Consider the following 25131-nt stretch of genomic DNA (forward strand, 5'->3'; position numbering starts at 1 on the left):
TTCGCAGGGGTTCTGAAATATGCTGTCCGAGTTGTCAATTTACCCTTCCGGGCAAGCAGTTTTTGAAAGCTGGCTTGTCCGGGGACAAGTAAAATTTCCGTGGTAAAATTTGTTTCGAGAAAGAAACTTCAATATTTTTCGAAAATAAAAAACGAAGTTTATATAAATAGCTTATGATTAATCTGCGGACTAGCACACTTTTTTAACTGGAGGTATGTTATTTTCCGATAATAATTATTTAATGTGGTAAACTAGTCCACGAGTATATATAGCAACAGCCAATCACGCATAAGAAAACAATTTTAATCAGGGACCTATGTCCCTGTTTTAATAGAGAAACCAGCACACATGTGTATAGCAACAGCCAATCACGCATAAGAATTTTAAGATAACACTTTTCGTACATTGCAAATGGCCGCATACATGTTCTAACTACCTGCATTCGAATTTTATATAATAAAACCACTTCAACGTCTTGCCATGACACTAATCAGACCAATGATAAAATCAGTTCGGCGTCGAAAAAGAAGAGAAAAACCAAGTATGAATAAACACACGACGCCAATCGGAAACGATAATTTTTTGAGTCTTGGCTTATTGATTTTCCTTGGCTTGAAACGTTGCCGATGTGTGTAAATGTAAACTTCGTAAGGAGTTTCCTTTATTAGCGGATAATTATATACTTATAATTAACGGAGATTATTTTATTTCAATTGTATAGTCATGTTGAGATTATTAAATATCCGAGATGGTACATGTATCATGTTAGTCGAACTTGTTGACGCTCTCAAATATTAAGCTACTTTTTATATCGGTAATATTTGGAGTTCCAAAGAATTTAGTCCACATAAAAAGTATCTCAAATTCTTTGCGCGTCTTATAAATAAGACTAGTATCATGTGTGACTTAAACGTGATCTTATTATATGCACATCTTGCTTGTATTTTTTGTTCAATTTTCTAGTTAACTATGTTTATAATTTAAAATAGAAGTTAACAAAAGTGTATGCTTGTATTATTTGCTTAATTAGTAATGACCTTTTCCTTTATCTATCTTAAAAGTAGGGACAAGTACTTCTTTGGTACGGACAAGTGAATTTGTGGGTCCAACTTGTCCATGGACAATTAGACTCTTAAAATATTTCAGAACCCCTGGTTCGCGATACATTTTTTCACAAAATGGGGGGACCAAGGCCGCTTCACAAAAACAGAAAAAAAGGCCTTGTGTTGAAATGACTAAAATGACTGCACCATGGCCGCAGATTTGACTTTGAGCAGCGCTCTTAAACATGGTACAATGTTTGTGCGTAAAGTGGTGTCACGAATTACCCTGTGCAGTCCGTACAGGCTAATCAGACACACGATAAATTAATGGAAATTTTTGCTTGTGCAGACTGCACAGGCTAATCTGGGACTACATACTATGTACATGCATTAAGCCCTGTTTTCCCAGAAGGTGGTTCATATCTCCTTTAGTTTAACCCTTTGCATGCTGGGAAATATGTCGTCTGCTAACATGTTGTCTGCTGAATTTCTAAAATTAGCATTTTCTTATATATTTTTTTTCAAAGAATACTATCAGAATAGCAAACAGTTTGGATCCTGATGAGACGCCAGGATCTGTGGCGTCTCATCTGGATTCAAACTGTTTGCAAAGGCTTTCAAAATTCGGTTCCAGCGCTTAAAGGGTTAAACCTATTTATTTTAGCTCAATTGCATAGAAAGCCTCAAGCTTAATGAAACGCTCTCGATAACATTTCTTGGGCCTATAACCAGTACTTGGTTTCTTTAGGAAAGCTCTAGAGAACGCTCCCCGATTGGGGTTCAAACCTGTGACCACCCGATCGCAAGGCGAACACCGTATCAATTACGCCACTGCAAACTTTGTCTCTCCATATAAGACTGAGTAACTTACAATTGCAAACCATAACAGGAAGAAAATTTATATGTATGCCTAAATTTATAATCCTCTAAAACATGTTCAAACCATGTTGAGTTTGCAAAAAAAATGTCAATATCAAAATCATTCTTTATAATCTGTTTTATTGATCAATTTTAGAATTTTTGCCAAGTTTTCGACCAGAGCATTAAAGAAAGATTTCTGCTCAAACCATTGAAATTGTTGTAAATACGACTGGGTTTTATTAAAAGATTAAATATATTATGCACACACTAAGGCTCAGTTTGTTTATGTATTTCTATAGAAACAGCCCATAGACAAGTATGCATTACTTAACAGTTGATCAGTTCAAATAGAATATTCAATATCCTGACAAGCCATGTGAACAAAATATATACTGCAAAAGACAACGTATGGAAAAATGATATTTTAACAAATTTGGCAAAATGTCTTATCAAGTCAACAATGTCATTATAATGTATTTATAGCAAAATAAAAGCCAATATGACAAAAATATTGTATGACAGAAAAAAATCTGATAATCACGGGTTAGTTAACATGAGGGTATTATATTAAATTATTGCTAACTTTTGCAAAGCTTTTTTATTGATTTAAGCCTAAATCAATAATTAACACATTTGAATTAAAAGTTCTAATTGAATGAGCTTGTCTATACAATCATAAAAATGTAAACTGTAAACCTTGCGTTTTTTTATGTAGATTATTGTAAAAATGTGGGTAAAAATTTCGTTATTTCCTCACATTAGCCCAAAACTGAAGTATGTTAGAACCTGGAATGTGTCCCAACTCTCAAACCTAATTTGGCAATCAATGAAAATTATTTATGAAAGTTTGAACTGATGTTAAATTATAGCTGTGATTCCAGCTGTTTATTTTTTACTGTTAGACATGGAATTGTGTGGTCTTGTTCTGCTGGGAAAACCAATGTCTGGCATGAAATCCCACCTGTACCGTTTGGTGACCACAAACCAAATAAAACAGTTCAGAGTGGGCATTGAGCCCGGGTCATCAAGGTGAGAAGTGCGTTTACCAACCACTGCGCAAACTGCAACATTTTCCTTTCATAATTTTCTTTGGGAAATCTTTTATAACTTTTTTGGTCGAATCTAAAATATATTGAAGCATTTCTTATTGGAGACTAGCATTTGGACAAAAAAATTGATTCTCTCAAGACAGTCAAAATAACTGAAAAAATACGTACTTGGCTGGGTTTTCTGGTTACAGGATCCTAGCCTTACATATTAAGCTCTCAGTGATCTTACGTAGATGTTCAGCTTACCTCCTCTACCGGAAGTTGAAGGCCCGGAAGACTTCACATAGTTGGCATAGATGCCCTTCACAGGTGTGGTCATGTTGTCATGTGATTCATCATCTTCGCTGCTCATGGGCTGATTCTGAGAGTATGCCACACCCTCTGATTTCGCTAACCCAAGTGAGTGCACGTTACTGGGGGAGCCCTGGGAATATGGTGGAATGTGCTTGAGACTTTTGAGAGGGATGTATTTCCCGGAATCCACAGCCCCTGGCCTCCCGTAATACATTGAGATCAATTCGTTCATCGTATTCTCTGCAAAGTCCTTAAGATGCAATGATGGGTCTGCCAAAGAGGCTGTGTTAAGACTGGAAGTGGAAGAGCTAAGTGACGGGATACTTGGAGATGAAGATGGATTTTGTTTTTCTTTGTTTTGAACAAATTTTTTATCTGGTTTAAAGAAGTCTTCCTCATCTTCAATATCATCATCAGAGTCTGTAAAGTCTTCATCCTCTGTCATCACTTCTTTTTTGTCATTTTGAACCACACTAGGCTTGTTTCTGTTCAGACTGAGATCTAAAGGAATGGAAAGTTGATCTGACGACTCTTTCCTAGACTTTTCTGACTCTTTTGACTGTGTCGAGATTGTGGAGGATTTCGATTGGTTTAGCTCCAGCGAGTTGCGATCGTTGTATAGCGACCTACTTAAGGATTCTTGTCCTGAACCACTTAGATTATGATCACTTTCTTCCTCAGGAGGAAAATCAGTGTTCAGGTTATTGATTTCATATTCTTCCAGTTCGTCTTTCTCATCTTTTTCATCATAAAAGTCTTTCACCTGGCTTATGCTTCTTGGCACTGCAGATTTTCTCTTTCTCTTATTAGAACCTGCTTTAGACTCATTCTCTGTTGGATTAGAACGGTCAACAGAGGTTTTGTCATCTGAGGTCTTTTCATTATTCTCAGGAGCATCTGTTAAATCCTTCTCATCATTATCAACAGAGTTTTCTCTAATAGATTTTTTAGTGTTACAACTAAAATCTAATGCAATTTCACCGTTTTCAATCAAAGATTCTGGTGAAGTGTTAAGGTCTTTCTTTCCAACTACATTGTTATTAATGTTACTGAATTCCTGATTTAGAATGGAGTTGCTTGGTACACTGGAGTTGTTAGAGACATTTGTTACAGGCAATGTCCAAAGTTCAGTGTCTTCAGCAGCCTTTGGAACTGTGTTCAACTTCAATTTTGCGCAGATGGCATCTAGTTTTCCTAAGCGTTTCTTAAATTTATGTGCCATTTTGTTGAAATTTGGCTTTTGTGCTAAATTGTTACAATCTCTGACATCTGATCAAGGATTGGTTCCCTTGGCTAATGAGTTAGTTCCCTTGTCCCTAGACGCCATTGGCAGGCAACTGCAGGTATTTTAGCTGTATATAACCTGCAGGCAGTTGATGTTTCCTGAAAAACATAAACCAAAAAGACCACATGAGAATTTGAGCCTCACTCTGGGAAAAAGGGGCTTTATGCATGAGCGAAAGGTTGTCCCAGTTTCGCCTGCTTTGTCTGCACCAGTCTCATTCAGGTAAAACTGGGCTTAATGCATGTGCATAGGGTGTTGTCCCTGATTGGCCTGTGCAGTCAGCATGGGCTTATCAGGGAGGACACTATCTGCTTTGACGGAATCGTTTCTGTAAAGGAAGTCTCTTGTAAATAAAAAAAGTTTTAGCGGAGAGTGTTGACCTTGATTAGCCTGTGCCTACCACACTTTTAACACATGAATTACCCCCAGTATTCCCAGAACAATGCTTATTTAATAATGTTTGTATACTATTACTAGACATTGCCTCTACCCTACCTAGTAGGACCTTCTATAATGTCCTTTATGTCTCATAAGTCCACAGAATGATTGTGTGCAGGTGTTTTTCTTATAAAACTCCTTGTGAATAACTAAAAATTGGACAACAATAAATATTGTACATTTTTATAGAAATTCACATAGTTTTTGCCTAATTTGAAATGATAATTATTAGAACATCAAGTTTAAAGCCTTCAATCTGTGATGTATGAGATTTGGAAACTGTGTATAATAATTGAAAAAAAATCTGAAAATGTTTAATGCTGAAATTCTGCATGGTTGCTAGATCTGACATTTCTGAAATCTGAATTCTGACTTAATTTGACATTTCAAAAGTTTACTGGTATTCTCAAAACTGAGACAAGAATAACAAAATAAACACCTAAAAACAGCAAACATTTTCCAAAATGACTCCCCTCCTCCCCTTAAACTATAAATGAAAAAAAAAACTGCCAAATCAATAATGCAAATTTATAAAATATAGTAGAAACTTTTACTTTTTTTTCAGAAGGCAATATGATAAGTTGATTCTCTAAATGGGCCTTGCTCTGCGAAAATGGGGCTTATTGCATGTGCGTTAAGTGTCATCCCAATTATTAATCAGGGAAGACACTTTCCGCTTTTATTATATTTTTCATTTAAAGAAAGTCTGTTCTTATCAACAATCCAGTTTAGGTGGAAAGTGTTATCCCTGATTAGCCTGTGCTGACTGCACAGGCTGATCTCGGACAACACTTTACGCACATGCATTAAACCCCTTTTTCACAAATCAAGGCTCAACTATTACTTTGATAAAATAACTTCATAATATGACTCCTAATTACTTCTCAAACAAGTCAATCTGTAAAAGCGGGTATTTCATTCCCTACAAATATTTATGTATTTTAAAAAGAAGTAAAACATTTAAAACTTATACAAATATTTATATACAAAAAAATAGCAACACCCTACTAAAGGCAAAAAATAACAACATTTTTACCTGATTTTTTTTTTAATAAATAATAATTGCATTAGACATTTAAACTTCCTCATAAGCACTTGAAAGTAGATAAAAACAACATGTGTCTACATACTTAAATAATGTTCCTTGAAAGCATAATTCACCATTTAATACTGGTTGCCTCTCAAAAAACAATTCTTATCAGCCATTAACAATTTTATGCTTTTTCATCAAAGAAGATTGGACAAAGAAAATTTGTTAAAACATCAAATAAACATTATGTAAAATTAGCCGAAAATGACATCTTTATTAGTCATGATGTGCTTAATAAATGTTGTAACAATATTTTTTACCTTTGAAATTTTGGTTGTTAATATATTTTACAAGACCATGTCAAAGTATCAGCATGGATGAATACAGACACGGTACAATCAATGATGATTTTAACCAAGGAAGATGAACAAAAAGGCAATTAAATCACGTAAACCTGTCGAAGTGCCTAATGTAGACTGTCTTGAGAGGATGAGAGGTCCCACAAATTATAGAGAAAAGTATGTTTCATACAAAACATGTATAAATTATAAGTCATTCCTTGTGACAAAATTTATGGCCAAACTTTAACAATACAAATAATGGTCTTTTTCTTGTTTTTTTTCAAATAATACTGTTATTGCTTAAGAATGTACTGATAAATTAATTTTTCATTAATTTATGAAAAACAATGTCATGAAAGAAAAATGTATAAAAGTACAATATTTAATGAAAAAGTCATTGAAATTAAATTCTTCTTAAAATAAACAATACTATCTTTTATGACTAATGTCCCTAAATTAATCATATCCATCTATTATATCAAGTATTGTAGTTTTACGCTGCAAAGTTCACCAATGAGAATCAAGAAATATGTTATCACCTGAAAAAAAGATAATGTTTATCATACAATGCTGGAGCGTGCCCCATCTTGTTAGAAATCATTTGCTAAAAATCTTACAACTAATATTCAGAGATTTGCAAGCTAATCTAGACCATCAGTAAACTATACTTCAAAATGATTGGACAATAATTGGAAAGTTGAATAACAGAGATAATAGCGCAAATATTGTATTTCTGTGTCAGAAACTAACACATTAATTAAGATACTTTATTTTGTTCTCTTAGTCTTAGTATATGTTCTGTTTAAAAAAAATCTTTTTCAATGTTGAGCCCCTTGATTGTATATTTTCAAATAATTTTTGAATCTGGACAATAACAAAAATTAGAAAGATTCAAAATAATATATGTTACAATCATATGGAATATATTCTACAATTATTTTAATCCTATTTTATACAACATAAACATGTAGGTTTAAAACAAATCATCATCATCATCAGCAGCAGCAGCAGCAGCAGCAGCAACAGCACAATAATTTTAAAATGGACTACTACCACAATCATTATTACATCCAACACTTTTGTCATCAGCATTATTAAAAAAAGATAGCATCAACAACCACAATAAAAATGAAATGAATTAATGATGCTTAAAGAAAATAAAATAAACATACAAAATAGCATTAAATGTAAAACAATAAAAACTACAAAGAATGCTAACTGTTAAAAAAATAAAATAATAGAAAGTACTGTAGTAAATACCAATTAATTGGAAAGCCATCATACATCTTAAAAAACGCTCCAAGTTATTATTGCCACAAACTTAAACAACTCATGAAACACCACTTTCCTGACCTGTCACCCCAGAACACTTCTAGCATGGGACAGTCTGGGAACCGAGTCAAGACGTTACACCTTTACCTGGGAAAATTGGGTGGTGTTACTATGACAACTAGGGCAAGATTCCATGAAAAGCATGCATAAATAATACCCTGTTGCTATAACAATTGGTTAGGGCTGAACGGAATGAACAATGAAATTACCAGAAATCAATCCTTGCAGCCTATATTGGCCAGCCAGCCCAGATCAGTTTTATGTACAAAACTTTAAAACTCTAAATCAAGGCTTTGATACTTATTGGGAAAAGTTGTATTTAAGCAAAAATTCAATATCTACGGCAAATGATCACAAATAAAAGCTGCAATCGTTGCTGTGGTTAATGTAAAGGACAATTGGTAGAATATTGAACTGAGCCAATTAATAATGAAAAGGACTACAAGTTGAGCAAAAATATTTAAATAGATTGAGAAATACTCATAGTGAATTATCATTATCAGCAGCAACACTATTTTAGTTCTCTTATCATCATCATCATCATCATCATCATCATCATCATCATCATCATCATCATCATCATCATCATCATCATCATCATCATCCATCATCATCATCCATCATCATCCATCATCATCATCACCACCACCACCACCACCACCACCACCACCACCATAACCATTATCATCATCACCACCACCAGCACCACCACCACCACCACCACCATCATCATCATCACCACCACCACCACCACCACCACCACCACCACCACCACCGTCATCATCATCATCATCATCATCATCATCATCATCATCATCATCATCATCATCATCATCTCCATTATAAAAACAGTATCATTGCAAAAAATTATAAACATCATCATCATGAAACAAATTTACACAATTAACAATTACAGCAAGTACTTCCATAACAGCAGCTGAGTATTGATAGTCACTTATCATCACATAATAATCAGCACAACATTATCATGACAATCATCATAACAACAGCAGGCAAAGCACAATTTAAATGTCACATGGGACATCGATAAAACAAGAAACTCATAAACAGTTTGCAACATAAAGGAGAATATTCAAGATATAAATAAAATGAGCAGTGTCATTTGCCATATAAGGCCAACATACCTCCTGACCAGTCTGCGCAATTGCACACTTAAGGCAGGAGCTTACCCGTCTGCAAACGAGACTATAAACCCTTCATAACTTTATAGCAGACAGGGAAGCTCCACACCAGATTGCGCAGTTGGCCAAGCTGGGCTGGAGCTACGCTGGTCATAATGGCATTAGACCCATTTTTGCATGATGCAGCTTAAATGACACAATCTATGTAAAGTATTACTAAATGCATAAAAATAAATGTGAATTTAACTGTGCGTCATAAAACATGTTATAAGTATATGTTAAAATGTCTCATGATATAAAAACTTAAAACCAGAACATTCTATTGTCACTAGAAAAACTACAAAAAATCTATAAGTTGACCAACTTACACATACTTGCATTGTCCTGTCACTCGAACAACTTAACATTTAAAATAGCTTAAATCACTTAAAACAAAATTGCCAAAGCAAAATTCATGTTACTTCTACCAACTACAAAATTCAACTCACAAACTCACGTTCCAAATGCAGCCCGAATATAATGCAAACATGGACAAAATTGTTTTACCACTTGTTATTTACAAGCCTACCTAAATCTTTGTTTTATGCTTGAGGTTGCTAGTAGATACCACTTGTAATATTTTAACAGATCACACTGTTTTACATATATTATAAATCACCAGTAGATATTGAATAGGGTTTAAATGGAACTGAAAATATTTAAAGTTGATATTTACCAATAAATCGAAGGTGTTATAACTTAAACCGCATTGGATTGATTTTTCTTTCAAAATCTTCAAAAAATGGCTTTAAATTTAATTCTGTTTTTGTCCTTAACTGATATTTAGGCTTAAATACTGTATGCCTATTTGGTTAAAAGCATCATTTTTTGTAAGACTCATTTAGAGTTTTATTAGATCAGACATAACCACAGTGATTCAATAGTGGATAAAGAGGTAAATTAGTGTATCAATGTTATGAGGATGAAACCTGACCATCTTGATTATGGCATGATAAACTCACAACTACACAGTTCATGAACTTTTTTAGTTAACCCTTTACCACTTAGATACCTATTTTTATATGCATTTTTATTTCCTTAGAAAGTTAAATTTAATTAAAGACCTTTCTTACTGGATTCAAGTTTCAAAGGCTTCATTTCCAACCCTACTGATGAGCAGCAAACAGCATAAAACCTGAACGAAATCACAGGCTGTTCTGGTTTTATGCTGTTTGCCATTTTCACTTTGCTTTTGAGTGGGAAGGGACTAAATTAAATGCACAATATATTCATCAACAATTCGTGAATAGGAATAAGAAGTTAAAAATCTCAAATAGTTCATGAACTGTTCATTAACTCCAAAAATGGTTTACAAACCATAATACAAACCATTTTTAAATTTCATGAACAATTCATCAACTCAATTAAACCCTTACCCAGGGGTTGTTTTGACACATGCTAAAATAATTCATGCTTTTTTTACAGATTTTAAATGCTTTTTAGCAATATGATAATCTTTAAAGTAAGTGTGTGCGTTTTTTAGGAGATAATATTTTTCTCTATTTTATGAAACTCTCATATAAAGTGAGTTACGACTTGTATATTAAGCCAGATGTGATTCTCACAACTTATAATTTTTGAGTTTTAAGAAATTAAAACAACCTACTTATGAATCATATCCAAATTTTTATGGTAAATTTGAACATGTGAATTCACAAAATGGACAAATACCTGTATGTTTCCAACAGAAAATGCAAAAGTTTCAAACTCGCTCCAATAATATTGATCCTAATGTCACCATTTTGATGGTAATTTTGGAATTGTCAGTTTCAAAACACACCAATTGTAACAAAATATTTTATAGCTAAATATAATATAAACATCTTGCATATGAACACAAATTTAATTCCCGTTTTGTCATAAATTACCAATCTTAAGGGCCCTGCCACCAATATCCCAAAGGTAAAAATCAAACAATGAATAGGCATAAACTTCTTTGAGAAAAAAGTCCTTTTCATAAAGATATTGTTTTTTAAATATAGCCCTTGTTAAAATATTTGTATCATAATACAATGACTGTGCATGGTAATTACTTCTTATAATGAATACATAACTGACAAGACCAAATATATTTAATAAACACTCTAAAGGAATTAATGAAATACTTACAATTTACACAGAAGACTTTTGTGGAATATGAAACTTCTCCAGAATACTTTAAATCAACCACAGAATAATAGATTTAAAAAATACCACTTCTAGGTATCTACACTTATTATTTTTTGTCTTTGTACACTAATAGCTTAAACCTCTTTATAAAGGTTAATGATCGGTACCCATTGCAAAATTAAAATACACTATTTTGTTTAAAATCATGAGCTGTAAAGCTTGGCAAATAAAATCAGACAGAAAACAAGGTAATCTTGTAATAAACGGAATATTTCAATATATCGAACAGTTAATCTCCGATTGAAATTTTAGCTGAAAAAGACTTGTTGAATTAAGTTTAAACACTTTTGGTATTATGGTTTGTTGCAATAGATCATGAGATGTTTGTCACAGAAATTGGTTTAATCAATTAGTAATAATTACAGCAAAAAATGATTAAAAAGGAAGTGTTCATGGATTAGGGAATTGACTTTGTTTCTGACTTGCCACAAATTACTTTTACTTTAAAGGAAAGATGCAAAAGAAAAAAAGCAAAATATAACTACACATATAAAGATATGCTTTAACCTTTTGCAAATATAAAGGACATTCGTTACATTTAAGGACATACTAAAATATTTATTTACCCTTGGAATACTTTGTTACCTTTATGATGTTTTCTTTAAGATTGTTTGACTATTTATATGAAGTAACAAGAGAGGTATTTGTCAGAAACACAATGCCCCCTATTGTGCCGCTTTGAAATATTTTTTTGACCTTTGACCTTGAAGGATGACCTTGTCCTTTCACCACTCAAAATGTGCAGCTCCATGAGATACACATGCATGCCAAATATCAAGTTGCTATCATCAATATTGCAAAAGTTATGAGCAAGGTTAAAGTTTTGGGACACACAATGAGTGACTGACTGACACAGTGACAGACAGACAGGCCAAAAACAATATACACCTGATCTTTTGATCCGGGGGCATAAAAATACAGCAACACTTACTAATTAAGGCACAATCGCCAAGTTGAAATGGTTTTAGAGTGGTGACCAAAAAATCCAGGTTTGAATTGAATTCCCATGATTACAATTTTTTTTGGTTCTTTTTGTCTTGCTTTTTAAATATTATTTTACTTAAGGTTTTAAGTCATAATAAGGCAGCCAACAATGTGACATGGCAATAGTGAACTGTACAAGCAATTAAATGCTACACATGGATTGTTTCCTATGTGGACAACCTCTTTTTTTTTCTTGCATGTTTTGCACGAGTTTAATAAGACCATAACTATAATATCCGTAGTGAGGTATGATCGAATCAACTGAAATTGTTTCTTATACAAAAACTTAAATTTTTTAGTAGTAAAGGTACTTCAATATATGTTTCGTGTTCTGAGAAAACAGGGCTTAATGCATCATCATTGCATAAAGTGTCATCCCAGATTAGCCTGTGCAGTTCGTTGTTTAAAGGAAAATTACACGAAAATCCAGTTAAAGCGAAAAGTGTCATCTCTGATAAGCCTGTGCAGACTGCACAGGCTAATCTGGGACGACACTTCACACACATGCATTATGCCCAGTTTTCTAAGAACGCGACTCATATTCATGTATTAAAGTCAGTGCCTGGTTCATATTGGTGATGTATACATTTTATTTTTATTCAATACAGTCATTACATAAAAGCATTATACTTCAAAATAAGTCAAAATCTGTGTCTTAGCCCCTTAAAAAATATATTTAAATTATGCTTTGTTTTGGATCATACATCTACCTGTCTTCTTTTTTTTTTTGGGGGGGGACTTTTATCTGATTACATTTCATAACTCATAATCCACATATTGCATGCTTATCCAATATACAATTACAAGTGATTTCCCGAGTAACAATATACTTCCTGATGATCAGAAGATTTGTAATACATTTAAGATTTTAATATCACTTTGAAGTAGGGACAATTTTTTTCATTCGATTCCTTAACAATTTTATAAGTTCAATCAGCCAATTTTTGCATTGCCCATGGATCTGTTAATGGCACCAATATTGTTGAATAGGTGAAACCAATCAACTGTATTGAATTCATTGAAATTAAACTTTGCATGAAATCATTATTTTAGAACTATAAGACCCCGGAAAAGTTTTAATAATTACTGAAAACGTCATTGCAAAAGCAAAATTGATGATCATAAGTTAAAGATTACAATTTCATTAATTTAATACAAAATTTACATTTTTCAAGCATTGTGTATGAATCAATTGAATTATACCATTTTTACAATCTGCTATTGTTTTAATTGGGAAATTAATACACTTTTATTTGTCAGTCAGGCGAAAATTATGATGAATCACAAGGCTTTTGTTCAAATTTGAAATAAATCTGTCAATTTCAGACAAAACGGGAATGATAGAGTAGCTTTATTTAAATGCTTATAGAATTTTTACTGATAAATTTATTATTCGAGATATTACTCATGTCATTAGAAAAAGAAGTTATGTTATTTTTCAATCGTTTAATGAATTTCTGAATATAAATATAAACTGGCGGAAATTGAATTCAAATAATTAAAAATGTGAAATCTTAACAAATGTAAATTATGGCAACTCATCAAATATTTTAAGATGCATATTATTTTTTGTTTATTCAAATGAATTTCATAAATTAATTATGAAAGGGCTGGTCGCATTTCACACTTGATTTATAGTAATTATTTTTACCCTATCAATTATTCATCAAAGCTTGATCGAACAAATCTTTTGTTTTACCATATTTAGGGTAATGTCAACCTCACGCAAACCTTTTTTGCTGTCAGGAGCTCTATCATTTTACTCAAAGTTTCTACCTATTTGTTGAAAGGGACATTTTAAGACATCTGGAATCTATAATGGCAATGTTGAAGCTGCAGACTTGATTCTACCAAACTTTGGTAAAAAGAAAATCAATTTACCCGCTATCAATAAAATCCCATGTTTTACCTGGGACATTTAATTATTTATTCAAATATTGATGATAACCCTTGCAGTAATTGTTGCTCGGGCAACCCAGATAACTATTGTCCCTATCAGTTACTACGGAAACTGAACATTGAATAACCAGAGCTGAAACTCTCAGTTTCCTGCCCATAATTAAAGCCCTTATACTTGTGAAGTATTTGCAACATGCTGTCTAACACGTTAATACTTTTAGTCTGAACCATGATAAAATTATATTTCTCCCTTTAAAGCTGTTATACCAAAGCATATGAATGTTCTTTTTTTCTTTGTGCGTGTTAATTTTGCTAATGTTTTGTTCGTACAATCTAACTATATCAGAATACATTTCTCTTTAAATGACCATGTTTATTTACTATAATATTGTTGTTTTTTTAGTTTTGACACATTTGCAGTCCCTCAGAAAGTTAAATTTATTTAAATTCTTACAAGATTCAAATTTTAAAGGCTTCATTTCCAACCTTAACCTTTGACAAGCAGCAAACAGCATAAACCTGAACAGACTGCATGTAACTCGCAGGCTGTTATGGTTTTATGCTGTTTGCACATAGCCATTTTCACTTTTCCTCTGAGTGGGAAAGGGTTAACGTCCAGGGGCCCATCTAATCATACAACCTATTAACTTTGTAAACAATACAAATTTTTTACCAGAGCACCGCATAACGGGTGCCACGCTCGGCTGCGGGTGCAGTTTTGAATAAATGAAAGCTTGTCAGAATATTTTTTTTAGAGGTCACAGTGACCTTGACCTTTGACCTAGTGACCCAAAAAATGGTGTGGCATTTAGAACTCGTCAAGGTGCAGCTTCATACGAAGTTTCAAAGTTGTAGGTAGAAGCACTTTGATTTTAGAGCCAATGTTCAAAACCTTAACAAACACGGGCACGGACGGCGGACACGACAAGCTGGCTATGACAATACCTCGATTTTTCTCCAAAAACAGCCAAGCTAAAAATCATAAACAATCTTCACCTAAATCTCTGCTTAGTCCTTTCAAGTATTTGAATTTTTTAAATCCTTGCAACCTTTTACATGACCATCATTTAATAAATATTGTAAATAAATATCCTTCTTATTTTTTCTGAAAACTACACAATTCAATCGTTACTTAAACTTGTCTTAAAAGCCTTCTCACACATAGGCGAAAGTCTCCTGACGCCAACTTGCATGTACTGGCGAATAAGACTTCAGCAAAATTCGTTCTCATTAGTATATGTACGTTGCACATTGTTGGTGGTGTTCGTATGGATGCGTTTGTGAGCTTTTGCGTCCGTTGCGATTAGTTCTGTTCATCGACAAAATTTTAAACATGTTGAAAAATTGTTGGCGAATAAAAGTTTCGTTTATCGTTCGTTAAAATATGTTTCAATATGTTAGCCGATCGGAAAGTCTTCGCATACCTCGTCAACTGGCGTAATAGGTCGCAGCTCTCAGCTAATTTCCATATTGTGATTACTTGATTTGCATATCAAGCGAAAGAGGACAATCCGAAAACGAATCTTTGCGATAGCTTGCGAACGTTTGCGAACTATAGCAAGGATTTGCGTATTGTTGCAAATTGAATACGATGCATTTAAGCGATTTATAACAATAAGTTAACGTTCAGAAAACGAACGGGATACGGTTGTATACAAAACAATCCGAAGGGTAACTACGATAAGCGAATCCATGCGAATCCATCCGAATAATAGCGCTCCTAATTGTTTTAGAAGTTGGTGAAGACATATGCCTATATTTCATATATAAAATGTTGAAGGTATCATTATTTCTTCGTCAAAATGGAAGATATACCGCGCCTGAAACTGCAGTATGTTGCTGCATGGCCAATCAAGAAGAAGTCCAGCAACATCTAAACATACACCGGTTTCTCAGAGGCAGACTAAGGTGGAGAAGAGGAGCCAAAGCACGTAATATCTGGAGAAGACCATGGCTGCATCCCGGGAGACGGAGCCAATTTTGCATCTATGATCAGCTCATGGTTGAGCTCAGAAGAGAAGATCCTGGAACATTTAAGAAATTCCTCTGCATGCCTACTGAAATGTACGATGACATTTTGGGAAGGGTTGGTCATCCCCTCTTGAAGCAACACAATCAGCACAGGGACCCCTTGGATCCAGGGCTTAAGTTAGCTGCCACACTACTCAGACATGCGGTATTCCTAGCGGGTCGCTGAGAATACCATCTATGTAGTGGTCAGAGACGTGTGTCATGCTATATGTGAAGAATATGTTGATGAGGTTATGACAGCCCCCTCCCAACCTGAGGAATGGAGACAACTGGCTGATGGTTTCCTCAAGAATTGGAAGTTTCCAAATTGCATTGCTGCTATTGATGGCAAGCACATAACTATTAGAAAGCCTGCCAGCTCTGGTTCCTTATATTATAATTATAAGGAATTCTTCAATATCATCTTACTGGCCATTGTTGACTCGGACTACAAGTTCGTATGGTGTGATCTGGGTGGTGAGTATGAGTCTACATAAATGTAACTGCATTATTTTGTAATTACATAAATTATATACATTTAGTGCTGTTTTCAATGTACAGTTGTATACTGACAATTTCTTATCCTTTTGTTTTTTTCAGGATATGGTTCAAGTGGAGATGCAACGATTTATAATGAATCAGAATTCCTGGAGATGGCGCAGGATGGTTCCATTGGATTCCAAGACCCACAGCCATTTCCAAATGACACCGTCGACATGCCCTATTTCTGCATCTGTTGTTGCTTTAGTTTCCGTGGCTCTACAGCAACAGCCTTCCTCGCTCTAGATCCTCTTACTTTCCCTCTTCCCATAGGCGGCATACTTTTGACTTACAGAATCAGTAGTCACAGCAATACTGTGGAGTCGGAAAAAAGTTATTCTATATCAAAACGCCCGGATGGAGAAACACCGTTTCGGAAATATTCGGCGGAATGTGCAAGTATGCGCAAGGATGCGCTTACATTCTTATCTAAACGCTCTAAATAGCTCCTGATCGCTAACCGAAAGAACGAATATCATTTGCGCGACCTAACGCTTTCTAGCGAATTGCAGTAAATGTTTGTCACACTTCGTAAATCATTCGCACCAAATAGTTCCTCTACGTTCACCTTTCTTTAAAACATTACACAATGCAACAAATTTTCAAAAAATTTTGGCAAGAATTCGCTAGAATTCATAAATTTACCCTTTACACCAGGCTTCGTCATATGGATTCGTCTATGTGTGACGAGGCCTTTAGATCTTTGATACTTCTTGGCCCAAGGGCTGATGAACAGTATTCACAAAATATTTCTTTAATATGCTTATATTGTTCATGAACAATTTTAATACTTGTTAACTCAATTCGCCTATGAGTTATATGAAACACATCCCTTATAATTGGCAAAATATTTCAATACAAAAATCTCTTTAACAATTTTGTTATTCCACCTTATAGTAGTTCTGTCACAAATGATTCCCTATACATGTATATTTAAGCATTAAGATAGAAATCAACATTTAATCTGATGTTTGCAGTAACACTCTGCGACCATCTCATTTACCAACACTTTATTTTCATATTTCATTTCTAATAAATAAATCCAAAATATAAATTCTTGCCAATCAGAATCATTCTTCAATAATGAGATAATAAAAATATCAAAATTTATATAAACATTTGTTGAGCAGAATTTATCAATTACAGATAGTGCCCCAACAGCTTTAAAAGCTAAAACAATGTAAAGTGAAAACATAAATTCATTCCTAATAGCCTGAACTGTGACAATGCCATTTTAAGTTACAGGCCTATACAAGTGCAAATACAATAAGCAAAATCAGAATCAAGAAAATCATTTCATTTTACTAGATCCAAATTAACAGCAGTTGAACTAATTAAAAAAATTAATTTCATATAATGTGCAAAAAAAATATCATTACTAATTTAAATTACCTTTTGAACCGGTGTAAAAACCACAGAAATACATGCAAATCTCTTTATGAAATATGATAATACAGTTGCTCAATATCTACCATAATTGTTAAACTACTTAAACTGTAAATTTAACCTGATATTTAAACTATACCCCTTCAAATGTCGCATGTACACATTACAGATTTGAAAAGATCATATATACAGTTTGTTCATACAATTTAAAGATAAAATTAAATTGTTATCTACAAAAATTGACCTTTAATAACAAATTTACCAAGTTACTTACAAATCTCAAATCGGGACATTCCGCAAATAAATAGTGTTTAAACTATCTGGAGTTGGTCCAAATGTTGTAACGAAAGTTAAACAGAAAATAGATTAATTGTAGAAAAAACAAAAACCATTTAGGACTGGTGTTAAAGCTTTGGCCAAGACAAACTTAATGGTAAATTTAAGAAAACCCAATATTTGGCCATGTCAAAACCTGCTTCAGTTGCTATGTAAATGAATAAGACTCAAAAGTGAAGTTAATATTGCGAGTCTCTACTTGTCAAGACTGCTAGCCCATAAGTATTGAAGTATCCGTAGCAACCCTATACCTCAACAGTCCCAGGCCGTTAAATCAATAATCTTTTATTGAGATCAGCCTGTAAAAATATACTTATCCATAGATTATTGAGCTTTATACTTATTGTGTTGAATTTATTGACAAACTTACAAATGTTGATCTCCAAATAAAATCTTGAATGATTTTTCGTGTTAGAATAAGAATTTTAAACCTAACCAAACTGCTTAAGCGGTCATATGGTCTAGGGATTAGCTGTAGGGTTTTAACATCCTTGAATTTGCAAATGCAAGATTGAAGAAAATATAGAAATCTTTAACTCCTCAAACCACAATGCACAAACAAAAAGTTTGTTACATTTTTTTAATTCAAATGCACAAACTCTGAAAACTATCAGGCAATATCAAAGTTTACTAATGGATTGTCAGAATTTTGAATGCTTAAAGGAGCATATCCACATTTAAGATGATATTTTATTTTCATAAATTACACTGCCTTTAAAAAGTATGTATACATGTTTTAATCATGTCAATGTTGCTTAAATCATGTAAAAATAATAAACTATCATAAATATGTTGGTTTTCATTATTATAATTTGAATCAATATAGACGATTGTCCAAACTTTTAGCGTCCAAGAAAATTTGTATTTGTATTTTAAAATCGGTAAGAATGCACTATGGAAAACAGCACTTGGGTGTATTGATTTAAGGATTCAACTACCACTTGCCCAGAGGGCATTAGTTACTTTGAGCATCAACTTGCCTCCTGAGCAAAAAGGTTACTCCAAAATTCGATCTGTCTATATGAGCTGTTCTTTGTGAAAAGTTTTTTTTATGCATAGGCCTAAAGTGTCATCCCACTGATCAGCCTTAGCCATCGGCACAGGCTAATCAAGGACAACACTTTCTCTTTAAACTGGATTTTTGCTAACAAAAATACACGAAAAAAACCATAAAAGCAAAAAGTGTCGTCCCTGAATAGCCTGTGCAGACTGCAAAGGCTAATCTGGGACGACACTTTTTGCACATGCATTAAATCCCTTTTTCACAGAGCACTGTCCATAAATATTTGTTAAAAGCATGCATCACATGATGTTTTACAGCAAACAAGTGCATATAACAAGCTATATTATTTTTTAATGAATTTTTTTCTGAAATATGGTCAACTTGTTCAATTTTTCTAACAATCAGCTCCAAAACTTTGAATCCTAAGTTACAGTTTAGAAAAATAATAATTATAAATAATAACAACAAACTGCTTTAACATGCTTTAAATGATCTTTATATTCTATTTTTGTCCAACTATTTTTTGCTTTCAAAATGGAGCTTTTAAAAACTCACAGTCAATAGAGTAACCTTTTATTGTTTTACAACATGAGGTTGGTCTGTGAGATTCCTGACTCGGATGTCACATTTTTTGGCTGTCTAAATATTGGGAAAACATTTGTACTGGGATTGTAAAATTAGGAACTTGGGAAAATATAATGTTTTTAGCATATTTAAAATATTACATTATTATATTTCAAAATACAAATACCAATGTTAAACTGCAAACATTTTCAAAATATAAAAGTAAAATTTTATGTATCTCCTTACTCAAGTAAATAATAATGTTTTGAGCCAATTCATTTGTTATCTGCCATTTTTGGGAAATGTATGTAGATATTGGGGAAAATCGTTATTTTTTGCCATTGGGAAACAGCCCAATATCGAAGGTGATTTTTAGCAAAAAAACACTGACACAGCCACAATGTTTAACACATTTCCATTTTAATATTTATTTGGAAAAGAGAATGCAAATAATAACACTTAATCAGTTTACATATAACTGATAAAAGATGATATTACCACAATGGAGATAATTAACAAATGCAATAAAAGATACCATAGTTATTTCACTATGATAAATGACTTGCTAAATGGCCTAAAAATTTTCAAAATTCACATGCCCAAATTTTTTTGAACCAGTTATGAGCAATTAGACGTCCTCTTAAGTTAACTCCCCAAAAGGGATTGTGTATAGGCACAAGTTCAAATCCTACTTGAAGTATGTACCGAAAAAATATTTGTTGGCAATATTTATTTTCATACATTTTCTGAACTATTTTATCCATATAATATCTTTACTTAAAAATATCTGCCTTTATTTTATGCTTTCCGGTGGTTTATAGAGAAATATCAGTGAATTAAGACTGATAATTTCACTGTTTCAAACAGTGAAAATTATCAGTGAAAATTATCGATAATTTTCACTGTTTACTGTGAAATGACGTCATTTTTTTTACGAAATGACGTCATTATTCCAGCGAAATTCTTTCGTTAAACTTTTTAACAATGTATATATAGAGATACTAGGTCGGTGCCGAATAAAGCAAAGTTTATTTTGCGAGGCTCAGAAAATCTGAAACACGAGCCTTGGCGAGTGGTTCAGATTTTCGTGCCGAGCAAGATAAACTTTGCTTTATTCGGCACCGACCTAGTATTCAATTTATCCCATCAATTTTCTTAGTCGTAAATTATTTCTTTAAAAATAGATTAGGAAAATCGAACTAGACGGAAAATCCCAAAGATATTTTAAGCAAACATTGTTTCATTTTTTTAATCGTGTCGAGCCTAATACATTACAAAAAGATCAGTAACTAACCTGTTTTTCTGTTTATCATACCTCTACGTCCCCGATTTTTAAGAAATAATGAAAAAAGACACTTAACAACTGCATCTTTAGCGTGAAACAACATGCATTGTGTCGTATGACGTGTTAATAATGACGTCACGAGTACGCGCACTTAATATTTATAAATAATGTTAATTTGCTTTTTGAGTTGCATTATGTGTTAAAAATTTATTACATCTTGGTATCAAATTGTTTGTTTTGTTGAATCTGATTCGATTTTACTAAAAATGATAGCTTTATAGTTGATTCCGAGTAATATGAACATTCTTCGCCGCGCGTGACAGCTATATTTCAGCACTGCTGAAATACAGGTAAATTTATTCCACAGTGGTTTATTTCGACAATGCACGTCTGATGATGGGATAAAAACTGTTAAAAAAAGGCATAAAATAAAAAGAAAATTTGTTGGATTATGTGGATTATCGATTTTAATTCACTCGTGATCATAGAAAAAATATATTTTCTATGATCACTTGTGAATAAAAATTGATAATCAACTGAATCCAACAAATATCCTCTATTTAATCAGCAAATACGCATTGTTTTAACAATATCCGAATTTAGGGGGAAATACCGTGGAGACATCCCATTAATTAAGAATTTTAATTTCTTAAAGAGGTATATCAATGATATAAATGATGTTCAATAACCAACCAAACGCTTAAATGACACCTTAACTCTATGAGGTTTAGTAATAAACATCCTTTCTTTGAGTTTGTTGAATGTTTTTCCTTATTTTATCAAAAATGGAAATGTAACTTTATTAAGTTGGTCAACCAGACAACATTTTAGTATCATGCAAAAAACTTAACTGTAAACAAATAATAGTTCTCTGACATGGCAGATTTTTAAAATTGAAAATGTGTATTGCTTTCAATTGCTACATATATAAATATGTAATTCCTTTTTGGTCTTAAAATTCTTAAGGGCCCCACTTCCTATTTCCTTTAATGTGTAAAAAAAATTGATCAATAGGTTGAAGTATTGTTGAAAAATACAATTCTGAACCAGCCTGAATGAAATGTTTATGCACAAAAGCCCAGTGTTTGTAGGAGAATCACGTGTTTCATGTGAGCTGCGCTGTGAGAAAAGGGGGTTTATTGCATGTGTGTAAAGTGTCGTTCCAGATTAGCCTGTGCAGTCTGCACAGGCTAATCAGGGACGACACTTTCCACCTAAACCTGATTTTTGCTAACAAGAGACTTTCTTTAAACGAAAAATATCATTGAAGCGGAAAGTGTCGTCCCTGACTGCGGACTGCACAGGCTAATCTGGGACACTTTACGCACATGCATTAAACCCCCTTTTCACAGAGCACAGCCCATATGTATTATTAAACTTATGATTTATACTAGCTAAGCAACTCTTATTGTGTTAAGCTTAACTCAAATCATATAGAAATCCAAACAAATCTTTATGCAAATAAGATAGTAAACAATGACAGTATTAAAGACCAGAGTTAAGCCATAATATATTAAAAGAGTTATAGCCATTTGTCCAACTTTCTGTTCAGGAGTATAGGTCCATTATTATATAAGGACTTATGTAAGGACTGAGAAAAATGAGAAGAAGTGCAGAGTACAATAACAAAAATATTAGCAGAGTTATAGCCCTTTGTTTAATTTTCTTTACGCCCATTAACTATTGAAGAACTTAAAATGAAAATTCGTATTCAAGATTAATTAACAAAATCTTGTTTTAAAATTGAATTTTAACATAACTTTTATTGTTATTTACATGCTTTTTATAGTAATTATCAGATTTGAAACCTTTCTAAGGAGAAAAATAAAGCAAAGAAAACACTATGAATTGAGTATTTTTAACACAAAATTGTACATGCAAGCCGTACAACAACTTAACACAAATACCATCACAAAACAATTGCTCTCATAATTTCATCATTTTTTTTTATTGACCAACAAATAAGAAACTGTGATGAAACTTAATTGAGTGTTTTAATGGAAATTAGTATATCTTATTCAAATTCAGTTTTAGCTGTTGAAAATAAGTGCTCTAAATGAAATTGAGTTTCTGGCGATAGACATAAGGAATCAGTTACACAAATTTACATTTTTCTACACAAATGAATGAATGAATGAATGAAAGAATGATTAGAATGGATTAATAAAAAAATAGGAAATACATAAATAAAAAATAAATAAATGAATTAAGGAATGAAGGAAGGAATGAATGTATGAATGAATGAAAGAATGAATGAATAAAATAATATTTTTGTAATTAATTAATAAATGTCTACTTGTACTTCATATATATTATTTTGGACCATGTAATGTAAAATTGCCCAAAACTTGAAGCAACACAAAAGAAAAGGTCAATATAGGATGAATACAGACTTTACAGTGTGACCTGCAGAAAGTCATTCTTATCAATAGACAGATAAATTTATGTACAATACAGCAGTATCTTACTACAAAAGTTTACCATTATTTACATTAAATTAACTTACAATCTTTTATTTTAGTCCATGTCTCCATTTAACATTTCCTTTCAAAATAAGTTCAAAAATGATTACATTAGGTTACCATGTAAACAAGTTGTTGCAAGTCCCCCTAATAATGTTGAAACTTGCACGAATAGCAGCAATAAACATTTACAACACGCCCACTTTTGCAGACGATTTTTTTAGTCAGAATCTTTATGACAACTAAAACCGAAGTAACTGCGACGAAAAACAAAATCTTTTATGTACATTTTTAACAAAATTTCAAAAATATTGACATTCTTTACCTTCATTCCATTGCCTGAAAGTCATATCACGTTCTAAACTTTGTCACAGAACTTACAGTAACTTTTGTAACAGGTGCCCGTTTCAAAGCGAGAAAAAGCGAGAACACGTAAAACTCGAAATTGTGTAAATATTTGATAGAAATCACTGTTTACATCGCTTTAAACGGGCGTTTTTTGTTAATTGTTAAGTCTATGAAGCGTATATTGTATTAAAACAACCATATCAGTTTTATTTACTGAAATAAACATGTAGAATTTATTTCTGTCTCCCTAGCAACCGTCCGCCATATTTTGTAATCAACTGGTTGTGTACATCTCGCGTACAGCACACAGCATTCGGTTTTCATCATGTCTGACGCTGAAGGAGAGGATGTAATGGAGGAAACAGAAGCCGAAGAAGCTGAGGAACCCCCAACTGGTGGCGAGGAGGCAGAGGAAGCGGTTGGAGAGGAGGAAGGGGAGGAAGAACAGCAGGAAGAACAAGAGCCAGAAGAGGAAGAAGAGGTGGGTGGGGTAATGTGATAGCATAATAACAACATTGGGGTTTTCATGTTTACTTACGTGTGCTGATGTATGTGCATGTGCATGATTTTCTACTGTATTAAAAGAATTATATGGTGTGCTTCTACTCCTGTGAATTTGGTTAAGATTATTTAAACTATTGATGCATTCTTTGACCTAAAATTGATCACGAAAAGGGTCAAGCCAGTTGTGACTATAATTTCTTAAAGGGATCTTTTCACGGTTTGGTAATTTGACAAAATTGAAAAAAAGTTGTTTCAGATTTGCAAATTTTCGTTTTAGTTATGATATTTGTGAGGAAACAGTATTGCTGAACATTTACCATAGTCCAATATAGCCATTAGTTATATGTATCTTTTGACGATTTGAAAACCTAAAAATGATAAAGCGTTGCAACGCGAAACGATTGAATAATTTGGAGAGTACTGTTGTTGTCCTTTAAATTTACGAAACTACGAAGATTGCTTATATAAGGTATTAAATACTTAACCTGTGTCTACCCAGCGGAATAGTCGAGAGGGCTTATGCGCATACATGCCATAATTTTTCAGACCAATTCCGGGACATTGAGTTAAATTGTCCGGGACTTTTGGCGATTTTCCGGGACATGTATAAAATGTAGCTATATTTATAGACATATGCATTTTTGGTACTTTTTTTTGTTTCTCATCATTAATTGCAAAAGTTCGAAAGCCTATCCGAAATACACTTGATCTATTAACCTCAAATTAAACATTACTACTTCCGTTACTAGATACAAGCCGCGTGTTTTCAGTGTAAGCGTTCTAAACA

The 25131-nt window shown here is 33.0% G+C and overlaps 2 protein-coding genes across 16 annotated transcripts in view; one reads left to right on the forward strand and one right to left on the reverse strand.

Moving 5' to 3' along the window:
* Positions 1-23897, reverse strand: part of LOC127882392 (zinc finger protein castor homolog 1-like) — a 67022-nt gene extending 43125 nt beyond the window's left edge. The window contains exons 1-2 of one of the 2 annotated variants that reach the window (XM_052430992.1): positions 23818-23897; positions 3200-4630 (exon numbers count right to left, since the gene is read on the reverse strand). In XM_052430992.1, coding sequence (XP_052286952.1) covers positions 3200-4469 — 1270 coding nt within the window. In that variant the 5' untranslated portion in view covers positions 4470-4630; positions 23818-23897. Of the gene's footprint in view, positions 1-3199; positions 4631-9183; positions 9290-23817 lie in introns of those variants that run through there. The other variant, XM_052430993.1, reaches the window with a different exon arrangement.
* Positions 23887-25131, forward strand: part of LOC127882396 (leucine-rich repeat-containing protein 23-like) — a 38450-nt gene continuing 37205 nt past the window's right edge. For 5 of the 14 annotated variants that reach the window (XM_052431005.1, XM_052431006.1, XM_052431007.1 and 2 more), the window contains exon 1: positions 23975-24321. In XM_052431005.1, the coding sequence (XP_052286965.1) occupies positions 24166-24321 (156 nt within the window). In that variant the 5' untranslated portion in view covers positions 23975-24165. Of the gene's footprint in view, positions 23942-23972; positions 24322-25131 lie in introns of those variants that run through there. The other 9 variants (XM_052431001.1, XM_052430998.1, XM_052431011.1 and 6 more) reach the window with 7 other exon arrangements.

The sequence above is a fragment of the Dreissena polymorpha genome, chromosome 5 (genome assembly GCF_020536995.1).
Source record: "Dreissena polymorpha isolate Duluth1 chromosome 5, UMN_Dpol_1.0, whole genome shotgun sequence".
Lineage (NCBI taxonomy): Eukaryota > Metazoa > Mollusca > Bivalvia > Myida > Dreissenidae > Dreissena > Dreissena polymorpha.